We start from the raw sequence: 20,273 nt of genomic DNA, 5'->3' as shown, positions 1-20,273 counted from the left end.
ACATTGTTTTCCATTTAGGTTTTTGTCATCCTCATCCTGTGTTTCATACCCTGTCATCACAGCTGGCTGCTACCCATGCCTCCTGACTGACCATTCATCCTTCTGCCCACATTTGGGCTCCTTTGTGCCAGTCAGAACTCCCTGGCATGTTGTTTGCTGACGCCCCTTGGACAGTGCCCTGCCATCAAGCAATGCCTGTCTGTCCAGCCGACAAAAATCATCTGGTTGTTTCACTCCCCACTGTGGCTACCTGCCATCCTGGCTCTGTCTGGCCCGTCCTGCAGCACGGCAGGGGCTGGGGTCAGAGATGGACGTGCACAAACAGCAGCTGCTGTGTGCAGCCCCAGTGCAGCTCCTGCCCACGCCGCTCTCACATGACACACACGTTGTGTTCTCACAGCACAGCTGTGCACATCAGCACTGCCTCTGCCCCGGCCAACAAACGCTGCTGTGATAAGCACAGGGCTAGCTGACAAATCAGCAGATTAGCGGGGTTTATCCTTTTGTTAAACACAAACCTGTTTGGGCATAAAGGGAGAAAAAACTGCAGGAATGAGCAACAGCTCCTGCATGGGAGTTTAGTTCTGCTGGAGTGTTCTTGGGGCTATTTTTTGCTCTGTTATGATGATGGCTGAAAACATATTTATAAAGCCTTTGTCTGAATAATGCTTTGCATTCCCAGAAGCTTCCTGATGTGCTTTGTAGTTCTCATAAAACCTACAGAGCCCTCTGCGTCCTTTGCTTGTCCCTCAAAAAAAGTGTGGAAAGCTGGAAGGAAGTTGAAATGAGATAACTGCTAGGTTTATAAAATGAGCTTTATTTATTTATTTAAGAACAAGCAATGTACTATTTTTCATTTAGTCAAACCAGAAGTGACATGAAATATAAATATCTCCTCTACTAGGAAATAAAAAAAGACAAGACTCTTTATTTTAGAACAGTAACAAAGTAGCTGATTAAGGGAGATGGAGCTGTGTCCTATCTCAGTGTATCCAAAGGATAATTCTTGCTAGTTTGCCTATCTGCAAAGGAGGATTTTTAATCAAAAGGAGGATTAAAATGCTGATTTAAAACCACACCATGCACACACGGAGCTCATCCCCTCTAGGCATGGTGCCTGCTCCTCCTTTGAGGTCCTGGGGGAATGGATAGAAGTGGGATTCATTCCAGTGGCCTACAAGATTCTCTTTCAAGCCTGTAGGAAAAGGGTAATTTGTGCTGAGAGTTTGCTTAAGTCTGTGACTGACATCAGAACTTTCCGCAGAAAACCCCAAATTCTCAGGTTGAAATGCTGCTCCCACGTGCCACTGTTGATCTGTACTTGTATTAGCATCACACTCAGCACAAGAGGACTCAGCGTTTGACCTTTCCAATCACATGATAAATTTGGTCTAATACACCTCACATATTTGCTCTGTGAAAAATACAACCTCTTTATTTTTTTTAACCTGGGACAAAACAACTCCATGTGTTAGGGCAGAGTGGGGATTGACTGTAGAGTGCAGCCCTGCAGTAAAGGCTTTGGGATTCTCGTGGAAAACAAGCTGGACCTGTGTCAGCAGTGCTCCCCTGCAGCAGCAACACCCACCAGTCATGGGATTGCATTAGCAAGTGGTCAGCAAGTGCAGGGATGTGCTCGCTCCCTTCTGCCTGCCCATGGCGAGGCTGCATCTGCAACACTCCGTGCAGTTTTCAAACACACTCAGCCCATTGTAAGGGAGATGCTGACACGCTGGAGAGGCTCCAGCACAGCCCCAGGACCTGCAGGAATTGTGTGCTGGGTGAGGAGAGGAGATGGGAATTAGGGAAGGCTGGGGGACCTCACTGCAGAGATGCTGCTGCAAGGGGAGAGGTAAGAATTCCAAAGCTTCCAAGCTTTCCCTGCAAGTGCACAGTGAAAGGGCAAAAGGCAATGTTGCCAGCCAGAAAAACCAACAAAGGGAGCACCTCGTTTACCAGGAGAGTGCTGCCCAAGGAGGTTGTAGAATCTCCATGGGATTTCCAGGATACATGTGGACAAGACCCTGGAGTGACTTTAGCCAGCTTGAAAGTTAGCCCTGCTTGGAGTAGGAGATGGGATTTCAACGCACATTTTTCACTGACTCAGCTGAACTCACTAATCCAGCAGGAAGGAAGTTGCATTCTGCAGCTTGAGGACTGATCAATTCACTGGAACAGCCAAGAAACACAGATCTGGTACCTAGAGAAATTTCAAAATCTGAGAATAAAATTCCTAATTAAATTCTAGTCCAATTGAAAAACAGTGTTTATTGTGTGTATTTTTTGTATGTATGGTTTGCACACCTGGAATTTTCTTATGATTACATTATGAGCATATGTCACAATTTGTTTTAAACTTTCTTGATCATCTTACTCTTTGTTTCTCACACAGTTTCCTTTCTGGGTCACTGAAGCATAAGAACCCTGAAATCTTTCCTTTCCACAGTGATGCCACAAACTAGAACCTTCCCCACTAGTCAGAGAAGCTCAGTTGATCTTCAGAAACTCTTCCTTCTGCATACACTCTGCCTACAGGAGACTGTCTGATAAGATCCTCTGGATATTTCCTTCCTTTCAGCTCTTTCCTGAGTACCCAAATCTGACTACACCTTGAAGCAGAGACTGTTATGATTTTTTGATACCCAGATAGTCCCTACAGCATTCACAGAGTTTTTGGGCAGCTCCAGGTCCAGGTGAAACTTGCAGTGGGTCAGGAACAGTGACCCTACTTTCTCCCAGTATTGTTAGCAGAGGAGTAGAATAGCCTGGAAATATAAGAAAGGGGACTGGAGAGAATATTCTGTGGGGGCTCAGAAGAATACAGGAGGTGGAAGAGTCACTAGTAAAATCCTCTTTGGAAAATTGAGTGAGGAGAAGCTGGTCACAGTGAGCAGGGCTCAGAGGCAAGCAGTGGATGCGTGATGCCCACTGACAGAAACAGTTTGCTGCCAGCCTGCTGTTTGTAAACGTGTATCAGCAAGAGCAGATTTTAAAGATTAAAGCTGTCAAGGGAAAACCAAGGCTGAGCTCTTCCAAGAATTTATGGGATTGGATCCTCGTCTTCAATAGTCCTCAGGATGAACACGGTTCTTGCCTAATTCTTCGAGACTTTCCTGTATGAGTCATTGTTCATGGCAGAATAGCAGCTTTATACACAGATGGTTGTAGAACAGAGGCACCATTGAGAGGCAAACACTGAGACATCTATGTCCTGCAGATACAGGCACACACACACACATCAACAGCTTCGTCCACAGAAAGCAGTCAGTCCTGCTCAGTGTGTTCAGGCAGAATCTCCACTCTTTCACGACACAAGAAATCCCTGATGGAATTCAAGTAATGAGCAATTCATGCTGAAGAGGAAAGCTTAGTGTCAGGGAAATATCAATGTCCAAGCTAGCACACCCAGAGGGAGTTTGGCCAGAGGGCTGCCTGCCTGGATTGTTCTCCTTAGCTGGCCAGAAGCCTGGTTCTCCATGGGCTCAAAAGAGAAGATCAGATGCTCTGGGATCCAGCAAGCTGTTGTAGATTATCTGGCAAGCCCAAATCATAGCACTAAGATTGATACTAAGCCAGAGAGAAGGACATTTGAAGGAAAGTTTGGGTGCTTTCATCAGAGCCCTCTTGAGATGTTTTCCTGTTTTTCCAGTGCCTCTCCATGTGATCTTGGACAAGTCCCTTAGGACCCTTAAAGTAGGTTCATGCCCCTATCTCCATGTGCAGGTAAATTTCAGAGTAATGGTTCAGGTTTGGACTCCAGTGCAGCCCTTAGGGGATAAAGGTCACTGTGGGTGGATTGAGCCTATGATTGTGGGCCAGCACAGTCCTCAGATGAAACAAACAAGGGACAGGTTCCAAAATACCATGCCTGCACTGGAAACCCTTGCTACAGAACGTTATGCATGCCAAGAGTTTGCATGGGCTCAAAAAAATAACTAGCCTCAATAATGGAGATGAATGTGGAATGGTGTGATACCACCTCTAACTGGGGAAGACATGAGCTATCATTTGTTGGAAATCAGGAGGGTGTTTTCAGAAATGTCCCTCTCTACCTGTCTTTTTCCCTAGATTTCTGCTGTAAGATATTGCTGGAGACAAGATAATAAGCCAGATAGTCAGATCCAGAGTTATTTGTCTAATGTTTTTCTTTACACTAAAATATATAACAGTCTGTTGTGCCCAGGCTGTTAGCCTGTTGTCTAATACTCAGAAGCTGAGATCCATGTAGTCACAGCTTATTGTTATTAATACTGTAATTATATTATTTGTAGACAATGCCTTTCTTCCTTTCAATGACTTTTCCATTTAGCGTGAAATAGTTAAACATTCAATAAACCCAAAACCATTAAACATTTAATGACCTAGTGTTTATAGAGCTGGAAGAAGAGAGGATAAGGCTACAACAGTGTCTGCTTCAACAAATATAAATGCTTAGAAATCACTGAGGTGGTCTAAAACGAGGTCTGTCCTCTCTTTGTGGGCACACTGACCACCATGAAGTACCCTGGATGCCCTGAATGTTTAGTTTGCAGCAAGAGAAACAGCAGCAAGACAAAGAAAGGGAAACTCATTTGAAATTCTACAGCCATCTAATAGGAGCACACAGCTGAGACTGAGACTTTTCAGAGCCCCAAGGAGTGAGAGGTGAACACTGAACTGCTGGGAGAGAAGGCTTGGCATCACTCTTTCAAACAGGGGTTTGTGACAACTGGCTGCTGCTGACACCTAGCTCTGAGGCCAAGTGTCAGAGTTATGAGTCACATTCCTAGGACCAATTACTGCCTGTCATGTAACAGGGTGGGGCCTGCCCTGCCTCTCAGTAGGAAATATGTTGACTGGAATTAGGCTGATGTTATCGGAACAGTTTGTTATTCTCAGCCTGCTTCCAAGAAAGGAAGTGAATGGAAGCAGTCATCTCTCCAGGTGAATTATTCTGGCAGAAAAATCCAGTTTATCCTCATGTGAATCACCACAAGCTGTTGTTCATGTAATACCACTGTCCATTTATAGACAGAGAATACACTTGTTTATGTCTGACTCTAAAATAGTAGATACAGCTCTGGGCACTGCAAAGACAAAGATGACTAAACCTGCCCTGGAACATCACAAAATTTTACTACAACCACAGCCAGGCAGGGCACTGCACATCTGACTTCATTTTCAGGGTTGAACTTGTACAAAGGGAGTTCCAAGGTCAGCAGAGACATCTGAAAAACTTCTAAAAGCAGAAATCAAAGGTAAAGCCAAGCTGTATCCTTTAGTGCTTTTTTTTAAATTCATGTTTGAATCACATATTTGATCAGATGAACATGACTCAGAGTCCTCTGCTTAGAATGTTTGAAGTCCTGGATGCCTAAATTTCCAAGTGTGATTCTCATGAGTATCTGGTCTAGGACATTCATTCTCTGTGAGTCGCTGACCAAAACGAGACTGTAGACCAGATGAAGTTTTGTTCTGAGCTCCTGGATCTGTTCTGGTATTTTGGCTGTTTAAAGCACTGAGAATGGGCCCTTCCACCAAAAACTTCTAAGCATTTTAACAACTGAAAGTATCTTCTGTGTACACACTCAGAACATTTACTCTCCAAAACCAGAATTAATTTCTGCTAGTCTCTTAGATATCAAAGGTGATTTAAAGATCCAGTGCTACATGCATTTGTGTTTGCCTGCTATAAAGCTGAAGTTTGTAATGGCTTCAGGAAGGAGATAACTCTGGGACTGCTAGAGGCTTTTCCACCAAGAGAATTCAGGCAAAGAAGAACAAAAGCCTGCAAAAATATTAGAAAGGGAGATAGTGAGAAAAAACAAGTTGGAAGTAGAGGAAAAAATATCAGAGGATAAATCAAAGAAAATATTACAGCATTCTGTCAACATCAAACATAAGAACAGCAATATTTAAACCAAAATTAATTATTTTTTGTGAACGCTCTAAACTACGTGGATCCAAGCTGCAATATAGCAAAGCTGGGTTTGTATACGCTGAAAAAAGGACAGGATTTTGTTTTGATTTCAGTTCTTGCCATCTATAAATGGCATTGTTAGAGAATACTGCTGATAGATGTACCTGGATGCGTGCCATGATATCAGGTCTGTGCAGTTTTGCCAAGCAAGGCACAGCTGGTGTGATAATACCACATAATGGATCATAGATCAGTAGTTATCAGCTTAAATACATATCAAAAGGGGGTGATTTAAAGCCATTCATCACAATCCAGAGAATCAAAAATAGAACAGTGAAAAAAGGCTGAAAAATGTTGAAAGAATCCTAATAAAAAACCCTGCAGAGCTCAGCTCCGGTCTGTGCTAAATGAAGGACAGCTACATTGAAAGCCACCTTCTGAAAGGTCTAGGAGAAAGGCCACAAAGCAGAGTGCCACACAGAGGTGCTCACACGTGAAATTCACACACGAGCTGCAGTCAGACACGCATGAAGCAAGGTGTGCACTCAGACAAGTGCTGCAGGCACACACGCACCTGAGGATGTGTCACACACACAATTCACACATGCTCAAGTGTGTCACATAATGTTTCTATCTCATACCCTTGATCATGTGTGACAAATGCACACACACACACTGAGTGTCCCAGACATCAGAGATGTCTCACACTCACACAGACATGATTCTCTCCAAACACACACAGTGTCTGACACGGGGTCATACGTGTAGGTGTTAGACATGCAGTGTTTCACCCACAGGCACACAGGTGTTGCACACACACAGGTGACAAACACAGCGTCACACATGCTTCAGGCACACTCAGTGTCTCACAGAGTGAAAATGCTGCTTGTCACCAACACACACAGGTGTCCTGCTGTCACAAACACGGTGACTCTGGTACACACAGCTGCCTCTCTATGTGGGCATCACTAATGACCCACGGGATGAAACAGCATCTGTCCTCCATACACACACACACACACACACACACACACACACAGAGGGGTGTGGAGCACACACAGAGAATCCCTCGGAACAGTGTCTGTCACACATAGATACAGAGAGGGGTGTGGAGTACACAGGCAGCACAGAGAGTCCCTGAGAACAGTGTCTGTCACACACAGAGGGGTGTGGAGCACACAGGTGTCCCTCTGAACAGTGTCACACACAGCCACAGAGGGGTGTGGAGCACACAGCCAGCACACAGCGTCCCTCGGCACAGTGTCTGTCACACACACAGAGAGGGATGTGGAGCACACAGAATCCCTCGGCACAGTGCCTGTCGCACACACAGGGATGTGGAGCACACACGTCCCTCGGCACAGTGCCTGTCGCACACACAGAGGGATGTGGAGGGCACAGAGTCCCTCGGCACAGTGCCTGTCGCACACACACACAGGGATGTGGAGCACACAGAGTCCCTCGGCACAGTGCCTGTCGCACACACACACAGGGATGTGGAGGGCACAGAGTCCCTCGGCACAGTGCCTGTCGCACACACAGAGGGATGTGGAGCACACAGAGTCCCTCGGCACAGTGCCTGTCGCACACACAGAGGGATGTGGAGCACACAGAGTCCCTCGGCACAGTGCCTGTCGCACACACAGAGGGATGTGGAGGGCACAGAGTCCCTCGGCACAGTGCCTGTCGCACACACAGAGGGATGTGGAGCACACAGAGTCCCTCGGCACAATGCCTGTCGCACACACACACAGGGATGCGGAGCACACAGAGTCCCTCGGCACAGTGCCTGTCGCGCACACACACAGAGGGATGTGGAGCACACAGAGTCCCTCGGCACAGTGCCTGTCGCACACACACACAGGGATGTGGAGGGCACAGAGTCCCTCCGAACAGTGCCTGTCGCACACACAGAGGGATGTGGAGGGCACAGAGTCCCTCGGCACAGTGCCTGTCGCACACACAGAGGGATGTGGAGGGCACAGAGTCCCTCGGCACAGTGCCTGTCGCACACACAGAGGGATGTGGAGGGCACAGAGTCCCTCGGCACAGTGCCTGTCGCACACACACAGGGATGTGGAGCACACACGTCCCTCGGCACAGTGCCTGTCGCACACACAGAGGGATGTGGAGGGCACAGAGTCCCTCGGCACAGTGCCTGTCGCACACTGCGGTGGTCCCCGCGCGCTCGCCCCCACGCTGTCCCCCCGCCTTGCCCCTCGGCTCACTCACACGCGGTCCCTCTCGCCGTCCCGCCGCCACACGCACCGCCCGCCCCGCGCACCGCACGGCCGCTCCTCCCGCCGCTTCCTCCCCTCCGCCGCTCTCCCCCTCCTCCCACCACTCCTCCTCCCTCCGCCGCCCTCCTCCCCTCACCCAGCCCGTCCCGCCTCTCCCGCCCCACCCCGAGCCGGCGGTGCCCGTGGGCGCCCGGCGCCGGGGCTGCTCGGCTGCCGCTGCCCGCGCTGCCCGCGCCTGGCGCCCGCCGGGCCGGAGCGGGGCCCCCTCAGCCCAGCGGAGCGGCGGCGGCGGCTGAGGGCGCGTCCCGGAGGGATGTCGGGCACCCGCTGCCAGGCGCTGTACCCCTTCTCCGGGGAGCGGCACCGGCAGGGGCTGCGCTTCGCGGCGGGTGAGCTGATCACGGTGCTGCAGGTGCCAGACGGCGGCTGGTGGGAAGGGCAGAAGGAGGACGGGCTGCGCGGCTGGTTCCCGGCCAGCTACGTCCAGCTGCTGGAGGTAGGACCGGGGCCGGGGCTGCGCGGGGCGGGAGGGGATGTCCCGCGGGGGAACCGGGGTCCCGGGGGCACACGGGGCCGGGGCCGTGCTGCTGTGGGACCCCCCTCGGCATCGCCGAGCCCCTGCCCCGGGCAGGTGTCCCGGCACCGGGCTGAGCTGCCGGGTGCTGTGAGGATCCGCTGGCCCGGCCCGGCTCCGGCGGGCAGAGCGTTTGGTGCGTGTCGCTGTAGCCATGGAGAGGCAGAGCTGAGGTGCTGCGGGCTGCTCCGGACGCTTGGGCTTTCGCAGTTTCAGCAGCAGAAATCAGGGGCTGCGGGGATGCAGCCGCTGTCAGCGGCTCACTGAGGGTCGGATGCTGGGCGAGTTCCGCTCCTTCTCATTTCCTTTCACTGAACATGTCGTGGCTTTATGTTGTGGAAGAGGTAATTCAGGTATAGAGCGATGGAATCACAGAATGGGTTGGGTTGGAAGGGACCTTAATGATCATCCCATTACACCCACTCTCACATGAGCATCACTTTCCACTAGACCAGGTTGCTCCAAGTCCTGTCCAGCCTGGCTTCTCACTTCCAGGAGAAGCCACAGGTTTTCTGGGCATCACCACCCTCGCAAAGGAGAATTTCTTCCTAATGTCTAATATACATCTGCCGTTCTTCAGCTTGAAGCCATTCCCCCTTCACTCCACGCCCCTCTCCAGTATCCTTCCCCAGTACCTGTAGGTACTGAAAGATTCTTTAACTTCTCCCTGGAGCCGTCTCTTCTCTCCTTCTGTAGCAACAGTTCCCCAGCCAGCTGCAGACACCTCACTGCCTTACCTGTGCCATGGCTCAGGGAGCCCAAGCAGGAGTAAGGCTGGTTGTGCAGACCCGTGGACTTTCTGTCAGGATACTGAAAAGTTCAGTCAGTTTCCGTCGTTTTCAGGGCCCTGACAGCTGGGATGACAGTTGGATTCCCACCTCGGGACTGCTTGTGCCTGAATGTGTTTACGGCTTTCAGTCCATGCAAACAAAGACACCATGTGAGGGTAAAAAACATGTCCATGAAGAGTGCCTTCACACAGTGTGAATTCTGAAACATCTTATGCACTAAAACAAGAACTTGCCATGGCCCCATAAGTTCTCCCCTCGCTGGCCATACCCTGTTGTCATTTGGAACTTACACCGAGGCTGTGGGCATGGCAGTGGTGTAGGGAGCATCTCCCTGCAGTGAGTGGGCTGAAGCCATTCACAGCTCATTTCTCAGGTCAGCCTCTGTCTGTCCTCCCCTTCCAAGGGGAATCAGCCAGCCTGCTTTGCTTATATGCAAGGCAGGCAATGCCCATCCCCAGTTTTCCATGCACACCTCCCAGGGAATCCAGAGAAGCAGAGTCCTGAGCAAAACCTGCTCACCAGCTGCATGTAGAGAAAGGTTCTACAAGCAAAAGATTTTATGCAAAAGGACATTTTGCCCACAAATCTGGCATTGCCTTTTCATTTCTCTTGTCCAAATAATTTAAAAATCTATGATGCTTCCATTGATTTCCTGTTTCTTATTATTTTTCCTGGAAAGACAGGAAAGTAGAAGCAAGAATTGCCCACACAGTGCTACAAGAGTGAGGCCTTGGACTTTCCTGTGCAACTGACACACTTGAGATTTCTTTTGTTAGTTTCAGAATGTGAGAGTCCTATTGTTCGTCAGTTTTGCCACCTACAAGATCATTTATTGAGAAACGTGCATGTTTGTGGTTTCGCAAATTGCTAAATGTTTACACATCTAGGAATCTGGGAGTTGTTTGGGGAAAAATGTATCATGAGATGTGGAAGATTCTGCTCAGCAGAGGCAGTGGGGAATTGCTTCAAAATACCATAACTTTGCTGTCCTGTCAGAAACTCTTGTTTCCCTGCTTAAGTTCTACCATGCTCAGATCAGTGCCCACATCCTCAAAATGTGCCTTTCTGACCCTTGGCTTGTGTACCACTGACAACTTTGATGGAGACCTCTTGTCCACACAGCCTGGCCCCCTTTCTCTGGGGCAAGAAGAAAGAAAGAAGGCAAGAAAAATGGCAAGGGCTGAGTGTGTTCACTCTGGCATGTTTTCCTTTTCTCCAGAGATGGTACTTAATGAGGACTATGAGCTGGAGTTAAAAAATACATCAAATGAGAGCTAATTAACCAAATCCATGGGATCACAGATGCTTGGCACACATCAGAGTAGATGTGTGAGAAGGAAGCTCTGTGTTTGTCTGTCTCTCATGGCTCTGTTCAGGTAGCCTTTCCCTTCTCTACAGGTAGTTTATCCCTTGTGTGCAGCTTGCTCAAGGACCTGATGTAACTGAAAGACACCACAAGAGAAATACTCTCCTTCTCTGTTCCCTGATCCGAGTCCCTGCCCAGCCACACTGACATGGGAGCTGATGCCAGGGAGGTGGTCACAGTGCATGTCCCCATGGGGCCATGGGCATCACTCTCCTGTCTGTACCAGCCAGCCCTTCCATGGGCTTTGGGTGGCCCTGGCCCTGCAGCTCCCAGTGAGGTTCAGTGCTCTGTCCTCAGCTGAACCTGACCACACGTTGTTGTTTGAAGAGGAAGATGTTATTCTCTCCCTCTGTCCTGCCCTCATTTCCCCGTGCCCAGTTTACCCCAGGAACTACTTGTGCTCTCTCTGGAGCCTGAAGGAGAGCTGGCTGCATTTTCTGCCACAGCAGAGACTGAACGTGCCTTGTGGCACTGCCTGCCTCCACAGCACACACCCTTTCTTCTCTCAGCAAGGTCCATCAGTGGCTGGCAGCTACCAGGAGCAGGTGGCCTTCTTCTGAAGCCTTTGTGACTTGAAGCCTGCACTGGGTTTAGACAGAAAAGCTGGATTTTCTGATTTTCACATTTACCAACCCAGGGATCTCATCTGACAGCACTGGTTCAAAAGTCTGTGCTGAGTTTTTGTCCTGAGCTGAAAGAGGGAAGTGAGAAAGGTGTGAAGAACAGCAGAGGGGGAAAATTGTGTTTTCAATTCATTCATCGCAGAGATCAAGGAAAGGACCATAAATATGGGGCAAAAGAGACATAGAGGGGTACAGAGATAAAGAGACATTTGGCATCCTTTTGTTTCCTGCTCCTGTGGCTGCTGCAAGCCCACAGTGGAGGGTTAGAGGAAAACAGGGGTGGCTGGAGGTTCTGCTCAAAGCAGTGATGGAAGCAGTGAGAGCTGGAGGAGGACTGGAGGAGCTCATGGGAGGGACAACCAGGAATGGCATGTCTCTGTGAGCTCTGGAGAGGATACCGCTGTCAGAGAGCAAAAGTGGCAGCATAAACCAAAAAATGAACAAAAGCAGAGAGCAAAGGGAGAAGGGGAGGGTATCAGCTTCGTGGTGGGGTTCCAGATGGATTCCCTGAGGCTGGGCTGGTTGGGAGCAGTTGAGGAGGCTGCTGTGGTTTTAATCACAGAATCACTGGGTTGGAAAGGACCTTTGGAGATCAGCTAGCTTGGCTTGCCTGGCTGTGTCTGTTAGGTTTTCAGTGTGTGCAAGGGTGGACACCACAACTGTTCTGGACAATGTATTCCAGTGTTTAACTACCTTCACAGTTTTTTCTTGTGTTCTTTAAAGGAATTTGTGTCCCTTAAAGGAATTTGTGTCCCTTCAAAGGAATTTTCCGTGTTTTAATCTGTGCCCATTGCAGCTCATCCTTTCCCTGGGTATCACTGAAAACAGTCTATATAATTTTTTTACTGTCCCACCCATAGATTTTTATTCACATTGATAACATCCCTCTCAAGCCTTGTTGTCTTGGTGCTAAACAGTCCCAGTTCTTTCAGCCTTTCTTTGTATGACAGATGCTCCAGACTCTTAATCATCCTCATGGCCCACTGCTGGACTCTCTCCAGCATGTCCTTGCCTTCCTTATGTTGGAAATCCAAGTACAGTTTCCTACACTGCTGTAGATAGTAGGTTAATGGAGAAATGGTCCCTAAGCAGTATTTCCTGAGCGTGAGAATCCATGGACACTAGAGGAATCCTGAAGACTGCTGTCAGATTATTTGGTTTGGCTTTGGCTGAGCTTGCTCTGTGAGCAAGCAGCACCCTGCTGCAAGTTGAAGGGCTCGGGGAAGGAGGGTGTTGTTCATCCATATCCTATGGAGCAGATACCATCAGCTTCAACCCTCACCTCTTTTTTGGTGATTAATAGCTATGGCAGCTGTGAGACCTGAAAAGCAGGGATTTTCTGACCCTTTCCTCCCTCCTGTGTGCTTTATATTTTTGCGTGACCTTTTGACCATTGAGCAGAGCCCTCCAGGGCCCCTTGGAACCAGACTGTCACAGCCCCAGGTTAAGCAATTGTCCTTCCCAGCCTGGAGGAAGAGGGAATCTGTGCAGATGCAGGTGAGGAGGTGTGAGCACAGAGTCGATGGAGTGTGGTGTGTGATGCACTGAGGGATTTCTCAACAGCTCCTGTTTCTTACCCTGAGGCTGGCTGCCTCCTCACCCCGGCTGCATCAGGGTGCTTGGGATGATGATGTGTGTGGAGAGATCTGTACAGCTCCAGACACAAGAGCGGCCTGGCACAAGGCTCAGGTGCTCCAGTTTGTGACAACCTGTATTGTGCAGGGCAGCACAGATGTTGAGAAAGTGGGGTAGTGTGTGTTCCAGGAGGTGCTTTGCATGGGACCCTCTGGAGAAACCTCTGTTGCGTCTGTTTTTTCTAGACAAGTGATTTTTGGAGTGCTGGAAAGATTCAGACACATTTGCAAGTGGTTTATTTGAAAACCTATTTTTGGGCCTTGGTTTTTTTGTATTTGTAGTTAACTAGAAATCACTTATATAAGCAGCAGCGGCAGCAACATATGCAAATTTGCTGGAAATTGTCAGCACTTTTTATAGCTTCAGTCATCCCACAGATGTAAGTCTCTGTATGAAGCACAGCGTGTGCTTCCAGAATGGATGGAGGTGGCTCTGGAATCTCACTGAGCGGGCTGGACTGAGTAGGACTGCGAGCTGCCACTGATCTTATCTGCACTCCACAGCTTGATTTACCAGAACTGTGAGGCACCTAGGAAGGAAGGAATGGTGTGCTTCTCCCTGGTGCAGGCTTCACCTGCTGCTGCCAGACAGATGGTTCATTGCTTCCACTGCTGTGCAATACTCAGCAGGTAACTCACCTCACCTCAGCCAGCCTGGGACAGGTGGAGATGTGCAAACAGCTGAGCCTGGAGGTTGTTGCACATCCAGCTGCAGGAAGCATGGAATGGCACAGACTGCTTCCTTCCTGGTGCCTGGGGAGTCATAGAGAAAAAGGATGAAAGGATCGCACAGAAATTAAAATTCATTTTATTTATTTTGTAATAACAGAGAATGTGTAGAGGATTTCTGTGTTAAACTGCTCTCTGCCTTCACGGGGGCTGTATGATGTGTGTGATATGTCTTAAAAGGGAGGGTGTGTGGGTACCTGTTGCAACAGAGCTTTTCCTGATGCACAGAGGAGAATAAAGTTGTGTGTGCACCTGGATGGTTGTGCGTACCTGAGCCCTGAGCTATTTGTACATTATGTCCTTATCTCCTGCACGAGCAGTAGTGCTTTGCTTTCTCAGAAGGTTCTTCTACCTCCTTGGAGTTTGTTGTCTCACTCTCTCTCATTCTTCCACCTCCCCAGTCAAAAATCAGCTTAGCATAAAATTCATGAAGAGCCACAAGAACTGAGGGGATGTGTGATGATCTCAGGCACAGTTGTGACTGCTGCCACTGCTTTTTTCTAAGGATATTCTGTGGAGCATGTAATGCTCCAGTCTATAGTTTGGCTGCTGAAGAAGGAATCTGGTCTTTAATCTGGTGTGGTAAGGCTGTGGGTGCTGAACCCAAAGAGAGGATGGCATCCCTGCCAGGCTGGGGTGATCTGTCTCCAATCTCCTGCCCAGGGGTGCTTGTGACACCATCCTGGGTGTTCTGGCCATTCTGCTGCCCCTGGGAGGTGGTGCTGGGGCAGCAACCACAACTCAAGTGGGGATGGCATTTCCCCTGGTGTAGAAGGTTGGTTTTCATTTCTTAGTGCAGGGTTGGCTTCCTAATGAAGGCAGAAGGAGAGATTTGTGTGGCTGTAGATGGCACCTGCTGTGGGTGCTGCCTCAGGGAAAAGGTGAAGTTCCCAAAGTTCAGTGCTCACGGGTGCTGAGGCTGGTCTGCTCTGCATGGTTCAACAGCAAACTGTTCAAAGTGTTCATGAGAGAAGTGACAATGAGAATCCTGTGCTATTGCCTTGTGGTTTAGTTTCACACAGTCTTTTTTTCTCTCTTTGACTTTCTGTATTTTTTTAGAGTTGAAACTTGTGATCATCTGACCACTGATATTTCTGGCAAATGTGAATGAAATCAAATATAAAAGGGTGAGGAAATTATGTTTTGCTGCCAGAAAATCGCTCTTTAATCAAGTTCTGAGGGAATTTAAAGCCCCAGGAGAATGTGAAGGGGATGTGAGGCTGCAGTTCACAATCCCTGTTATCCATCTGGCAATAACTGTCTCACTCTGTTGAAGTTACAGACAAAATGTAAAAACTGAATAGTACCAGAAATAGCCAAAATTTGTGCAGAGAAGTGTCTTCAAGACGGTTGTGGTATTTTTTATGAGCTCTTCTGTCCCCTGCAGAAGTTGGGGTGTTGCAGAAGCTGGGCTCATGGGTGCTGCTTCTGCAGCAGGTGAGAACAGTCACACTGTTGGGCTTACAAAAAATTGCATGGGACAGAATTTTTGTAAGATGTTTTTCCTTCATCCTCTGCTAAAAGATGAAAAAGTGCCATGGAAGGCTTAAACTGAAATATCTCTTATGGCCTGTGGATTACAAAAAGAGTCTAAAAACAGTCTCCCTGCAGACATCTGCCTTCTAGATGTGCAGGATTAAACAAATTGCTGTGCACCTGCAATTTAAGGGTGGATATAGAGCAGCCATGAAAAAATGTGGATACTTTAAAGACTCACTTGAAGATTGCTTTGTTCCCTAAAGAATTTCCAGCTCATTCTGTGCTCTGAGTGGGGCACATGTCCTGTAGGAAAATACAAGAGTGATTTCTGCAGCAGCAAACATGGGGAACTCAAGTCTCACTTTCCAGCTTGGGTGCAAAATGCACCTTCAGTGCCTTGAGTGCTTTGCCACAAACAGAGGTGCTGAATGCACCACACAGCACTTTATACTGAATGTAGTTTAAAAAGACACAGTAGGAATAATGAGAAGGTGCCAGATATTTATTTTCTAAAGACAAAGCTTTACTTTGGTGTCCAAAATGGAAAATTTGCTCTGTAATCATGACCAGAAAATTCTGGCAGCTTTGATAGGATTTGGTTTTCTCTACTTATTTCACTTTTACTTGTGGGATAATAAAGACCAGGTAGAATTAACTAGTCATTTAACTAACCAAATTAAACCTGTGTTTTATGCTCCGTGATTCCTTATTTTCCATGGTTGCTTATGCCCATGAAGCACATTATTACCAGTACTGTGCCCCAATGCTCATTAGCAGAATCCGAAGTGTCTGAGTGTGCTCTCAGGACTTGTTTTTTTGTTTTGTTATTTTATTTTTGTTATTTTGCTGACTGCTGACACCAAGTGCTATCCCAAAGATAGCAGTGTCTGTTTTGGAGAAGCTCCACAATAACAGCAGCAGGTAGTATCTCTTTTGAAAATATTTGGGTCTGTTGCAGTTGTTTTCATTGTGGCCATGCTACAACTCAGGGCAGGAGGAGTTTCTCACTTTGTGTGTGTTCATCCTGTTCCCTCCATCGACAGCAAAGGGAGCCAGCCACTGCTAACTTGTGTCTTGGAATGTTTGACACAAGGCACTGATATTTCTGTCTCTGATTTCTGACACTCCCAGGGAGCACTCATTTTGGGCAGCTTTCTCAGCATCCAGCACTTCTGGACTGTGCCTTGCTCCCTTTGCCAGACAGGTTTGGTGAATCCTCCCAAAAGCTGGGGCTGGGGTGCAGTGGCTGCTCCCTGTGTGCTCATTGCCAGGAACCTGCACAGCTCTGCCTTTGCAGACAGGGACAGAGGACCTGGGGAAACCTGAAAGCAGCATAATGGAACTGATGGTCCCCACACTCTGCTTTGCACACTGTCATCAGTTCATGTCACTACAAAGTGTCATTTGCCATATTTAATTACCTGCCACACTCCATTTTATTGGTATGAGCTCTTGAGTGTGCAGAACAGTGTGAAACCAGGGCCAACAGTTTGCTCAGCCACTGTTTTCCAAGTTTGTGCTTCAACTAGTGTTTGTCTTGAAAAATTTAAGTATGCTTTAGCGTATTTGGAATTTTTTATGTCACTCCACTGGGTAAAGCATTACCTGTTGAGAGGAGCTGCTGTGCAGGGTTGGTATGTGGCAGGGCTGTTGACAGCTTTGCCCTGTACCTGCAGAGCAGGTGAGCAGGGGTTAGGCATGGGAGAGCCCCTTGCATAGCTGCCATAGCTGCAGAAGTGCACTTGTGATTGAGAGGGAGAGCAGGCTGTACGTTTTCCTGGGATACAGACTCCCTCCCTGCTGTGGGCTCTCAGTACCTGCCCTGGGGAGCAGTCCATTTACAGGCATATGGAATAGCAGAGAAAGCTTTTTGCTTGTACTGGTAATCCAGTTTTCCACATCACGCTATCAAAATAGCTTTTGTACTAGCCTAGTACATCTGTGGCTTGCTTTTTTGCTGGCACATTCCAGAAAGGGGTGCCATGGGTTACTCAGGAGCTGCCACTCTGCATTTTGTAGAGTATATCTGGCAGCAGAACAGGCCAGCATCTTTCAACATCCACTTTTGTCAGCATTTGTGAGCAGTCCCCTCAGTACTCAGCCACCAGCATGAGGCACTTTGGAATTAATTTAGGCTGACTGACAGATGACTTTGGTCACTAATCTTTGAGCTCCTCAACAGGTGCAGATGCAAAGGTTGAAAATCTTTCTTTGAGACCTGTCTGGCATTTTTCCTACATTCGTGGTTGGTAAGAGTAGACTGTGCAGACTGTTCTTGAGCCACAGATATTCCCACTGTGATGCTGGCAGCAAAAGCACCGTGGTCTTCCAGTGTTTGTTTGAGCACTGGGTTTGTTTACTGCACAGATCTCTCAGGGCTTTCCCAGCTCTGTGGCACTTGGAATGGCCTGTGCTGCCACAGTCTCCAGGAGCAAAATCTTTCCAACTTTAACTCCTTTGCTGGCTATCACTTCATGTGCCCGTATCCATCCATTTCCACTCTTTGCACTGTGGAAAAAGCCCTCAATAACAGGAAATTAGAATAATAAGTCTTGGGGAGACTTGGGGCTTTGTATTGTAAAATGGATCAGTCCAAAGTCCCTAAAGAAGGTGTGTGATGTTCCACAGAGTGCTCTGATGAAATATTCCATGATTTTCAGCAAAGAAGGGACACAGCAGATGTGAAAGCTGCAGAGATCTGTCCTTCCCAGCATTGCCAAAGCAGGGGCGAGCTGCAAGGCTCTAGCTCATCACAGTTAGAGTTTCTCTGGGCTGGAAGTGGAGTCTGGAATAATCAGCCTGTCCCATAAGTACTGAATTTTCATCTTTGAAATGCCCTCTCACTCTCAGCAAGTCCAGCAGTGGCTAAAAAGGAGAGAGTTGTGAGAGTGGGGAGGGATCAGAGGCATAAAAATAAGAGTCTCAAGCTGTTCATTTGATCATCCCAAACTTTCCCCTATGTTTTACTTGGAATCACAGTAAAAACTTCCTTGAAATCTGCTAGCTCAGGGTTAAATGTCATTGTTTACTGCACCTGCAGTGTCCTTGCTGGCAGCTCAGCTTGTGGCTCCTGTTCACCCCCTCACAGCCCTTTCACCAGGGACAGGCCACGCAGCTCTGAGACTGCTTGACAAAAATGCAGCAGTGGAATGGGGAGCATGGAAGGGGTTAACGTGGAGCAGCTCCCTGGGCTGCTAAAAGACCGGCTTTTGTGGAAGTCTGAGGGAAGGAACAAGGATCTTTGAGCTTGACATTGTTTGGGACATGAAAAGTACAACAGGATTTCAGTTATTACCTCCATATGTAATACTTTGCATTTATTCCCAGTGTGTTTTGTTTGCTGTGTTGTTGTCTGTTCTTTGAAAACTTACCAGAGCTCGTGTAAACAATCATGTATAACCTGAACATATTTAAAACTCATTTCTCACTTTCCTGAATTGTCTGAGGTGTGATTGGCATTGTCACTCCTCAGACACATAACCAGATCTTTGTGGTTCACCTTTGGTTTGAGGAAGACTCTTTTTGCTTCTGCTCTTTGCCTTCTGGCTTATCTATTTCTTATTTTGTACAGTAGTTTTTTCACTCCTGGTCTGATTCTTTTCTCCTGGAAGTCTTCCTAGAAAGGAGTTTATGCTTTCACAAGCATACCTGTCATGGGTCAGCACACCCAAGAGTACCACACAGAGATGCTCGTGCCACCATGGCTGCAACATTGCCATTGAATTTGTTCTGTCATTCTGCTTAGTTTGACTGAGGTCATCCATAAGCACTTTCAGAACATTCTTTGAAATTGGCCGCCTAGATCTGCCTTGTCTTCCTGATCCTTTCTAATTCACTAATTTAGCCCTTTGCTCATGGAAACCCTGCAGTTGCTGTGTGCTGAAATGCTCCTCCTTGAGCCATTTCCACAAAACCACAAAGCCAGACCTCCAGTGACAAGCTACTGCGGTACAGGAGCAGTTCCACTTGCTACAGAAGTGAAATTTGGTCACAGAAGAGGCAGAGCTGGCAAGCTTTTGGTAGTGGGGTGGATGGAATAATTGGTACAGAGGAGTTTGGAGGAGAAAAATGGAGATGAGGAGTGACAGAGTTTGCAAGGGCTGACAGAGAATGAAGAATTAACAGTGTTTGGATTTGATACAGATATGGCAAGGTGCCATGTAGAAATTGCACAGAAGAGGAATTGTATTTCCAAGGGGTGAGCAAGTGCTTAACTCAAGAAAGGAACAGACAGAAACTGGTTTGTTAGACGTAGTTTGTTTTGTAATCCTGAAGAACTGTGTGCAGAATTCAGTTTAAAAATGCTGCTGAGGGCTGTGTGCAGCACACAGCTGAGCACTTCCAGCCCTGCCCATGTAATGAGCTGCCTGAGCAGCAGATTAGCTTCTACTGTGCCAGCTGCTGTATAATAGGACTAATTCATTACCCAAGGCCAAGTAATCACTCTCAATAGCAAGATTTAGAAGAGAGCCTATGACTTGTCTCATTGCACTGCAGACTGCTGATGATCAGTGATAACTGAGACCAAATGAAGACTGGGAATTACCTCAGTCTGTTACAGAATGAAGAACAGAACTTCAGGTATTACCAGAAAGAAAAAATGTTTAAATCATCTTTTGGACAATAATTTTGCAATGAACCTGAGGCAGTGAACCCCTGTGCACAGTTCCTCTGAGCTGCACTGCCCCAGGATTTGGGACTCCCTCACTCCAACTCCCTCTGCTCTTGACCAGCACCATTTACTAAGTCTGAATATGAATCCTCAGTGAGGGACAAAGCTTTCTCTCAGTGCTTGCCAGAAACATAATCATGGGCCAGCAACATAATTCATCTCAGGGATGGATCTGTGGCAAATTCTGCTGTGCAGCTTGCTGGCAGTGCTGGGCAGGAGATTTTGCTGGTGCAAATCAGTGTTCCCAGCACATTGTGATCCCTGTG

The 20,273-nt window shown here is 47.9% G+C and overlaps 1 protein-coding gene and 1 long non-coding RNA gene across 3 annotated transcripts in view; one reads left to right on the top strand and one right to left on the bottom strand.

Moving 5' to 3' along the window:
• Positions 1 to 797: 797 nt before the first annotated feature.
• Positions 798 to 8,238, bottom strand: LOC135284217 (uncharacterized). The gene is made up of 2 exons (XR_010349656.1): positions 8,132 to 8,238; positions 798 to 5,767 (listed from the first exon to the last, which is right to left on the bottom strand). It is a non-coding gene; the product is annotated as an uncharacterized LOC135284217 (long non-coding RNA).
• A 68-nt stretch (positions 8,239 to 8,306) lies between these two features.
• The window catches only part of GAS7 (growth arrest specific 7), a 71,627-nt gene continuing 59,660 nt past the window's right edge, over positions 8,307 to 20,273 (top strand). For both annotated transcript variants that reach the window (XM_064395611.1, XM_064395610.1), the window contains exon 1: positions 8,307 to 8,635. In XM_064395611.1, the coding sequence (XP_064251681.1) occupies positions 8,453 to 8,635 (183 nt within the window). In that variant the 5' untranslated portion in view covers positions 8,307 to 8,452. The remainder of the gene's footprint in view (positions 8,636 to 20,273) is intronic.

The sequence above is a fragment of the Passer domesticus genome, chromosome 20, assembly GCF_036417665.1.
Source record: "Passer domesticus isolate bPasDom1 chromosome 20, bPasDom1.hap1, whole genome shotgun sequence".
NCBI lineage: Eukaryota > Metazoa > Chordata > Aves > Passeriformes > Passeridae > Passer > Passer domesticus.
This window is presented reverse-complemented; position numbering and strand designations above follow the sequence as displayed.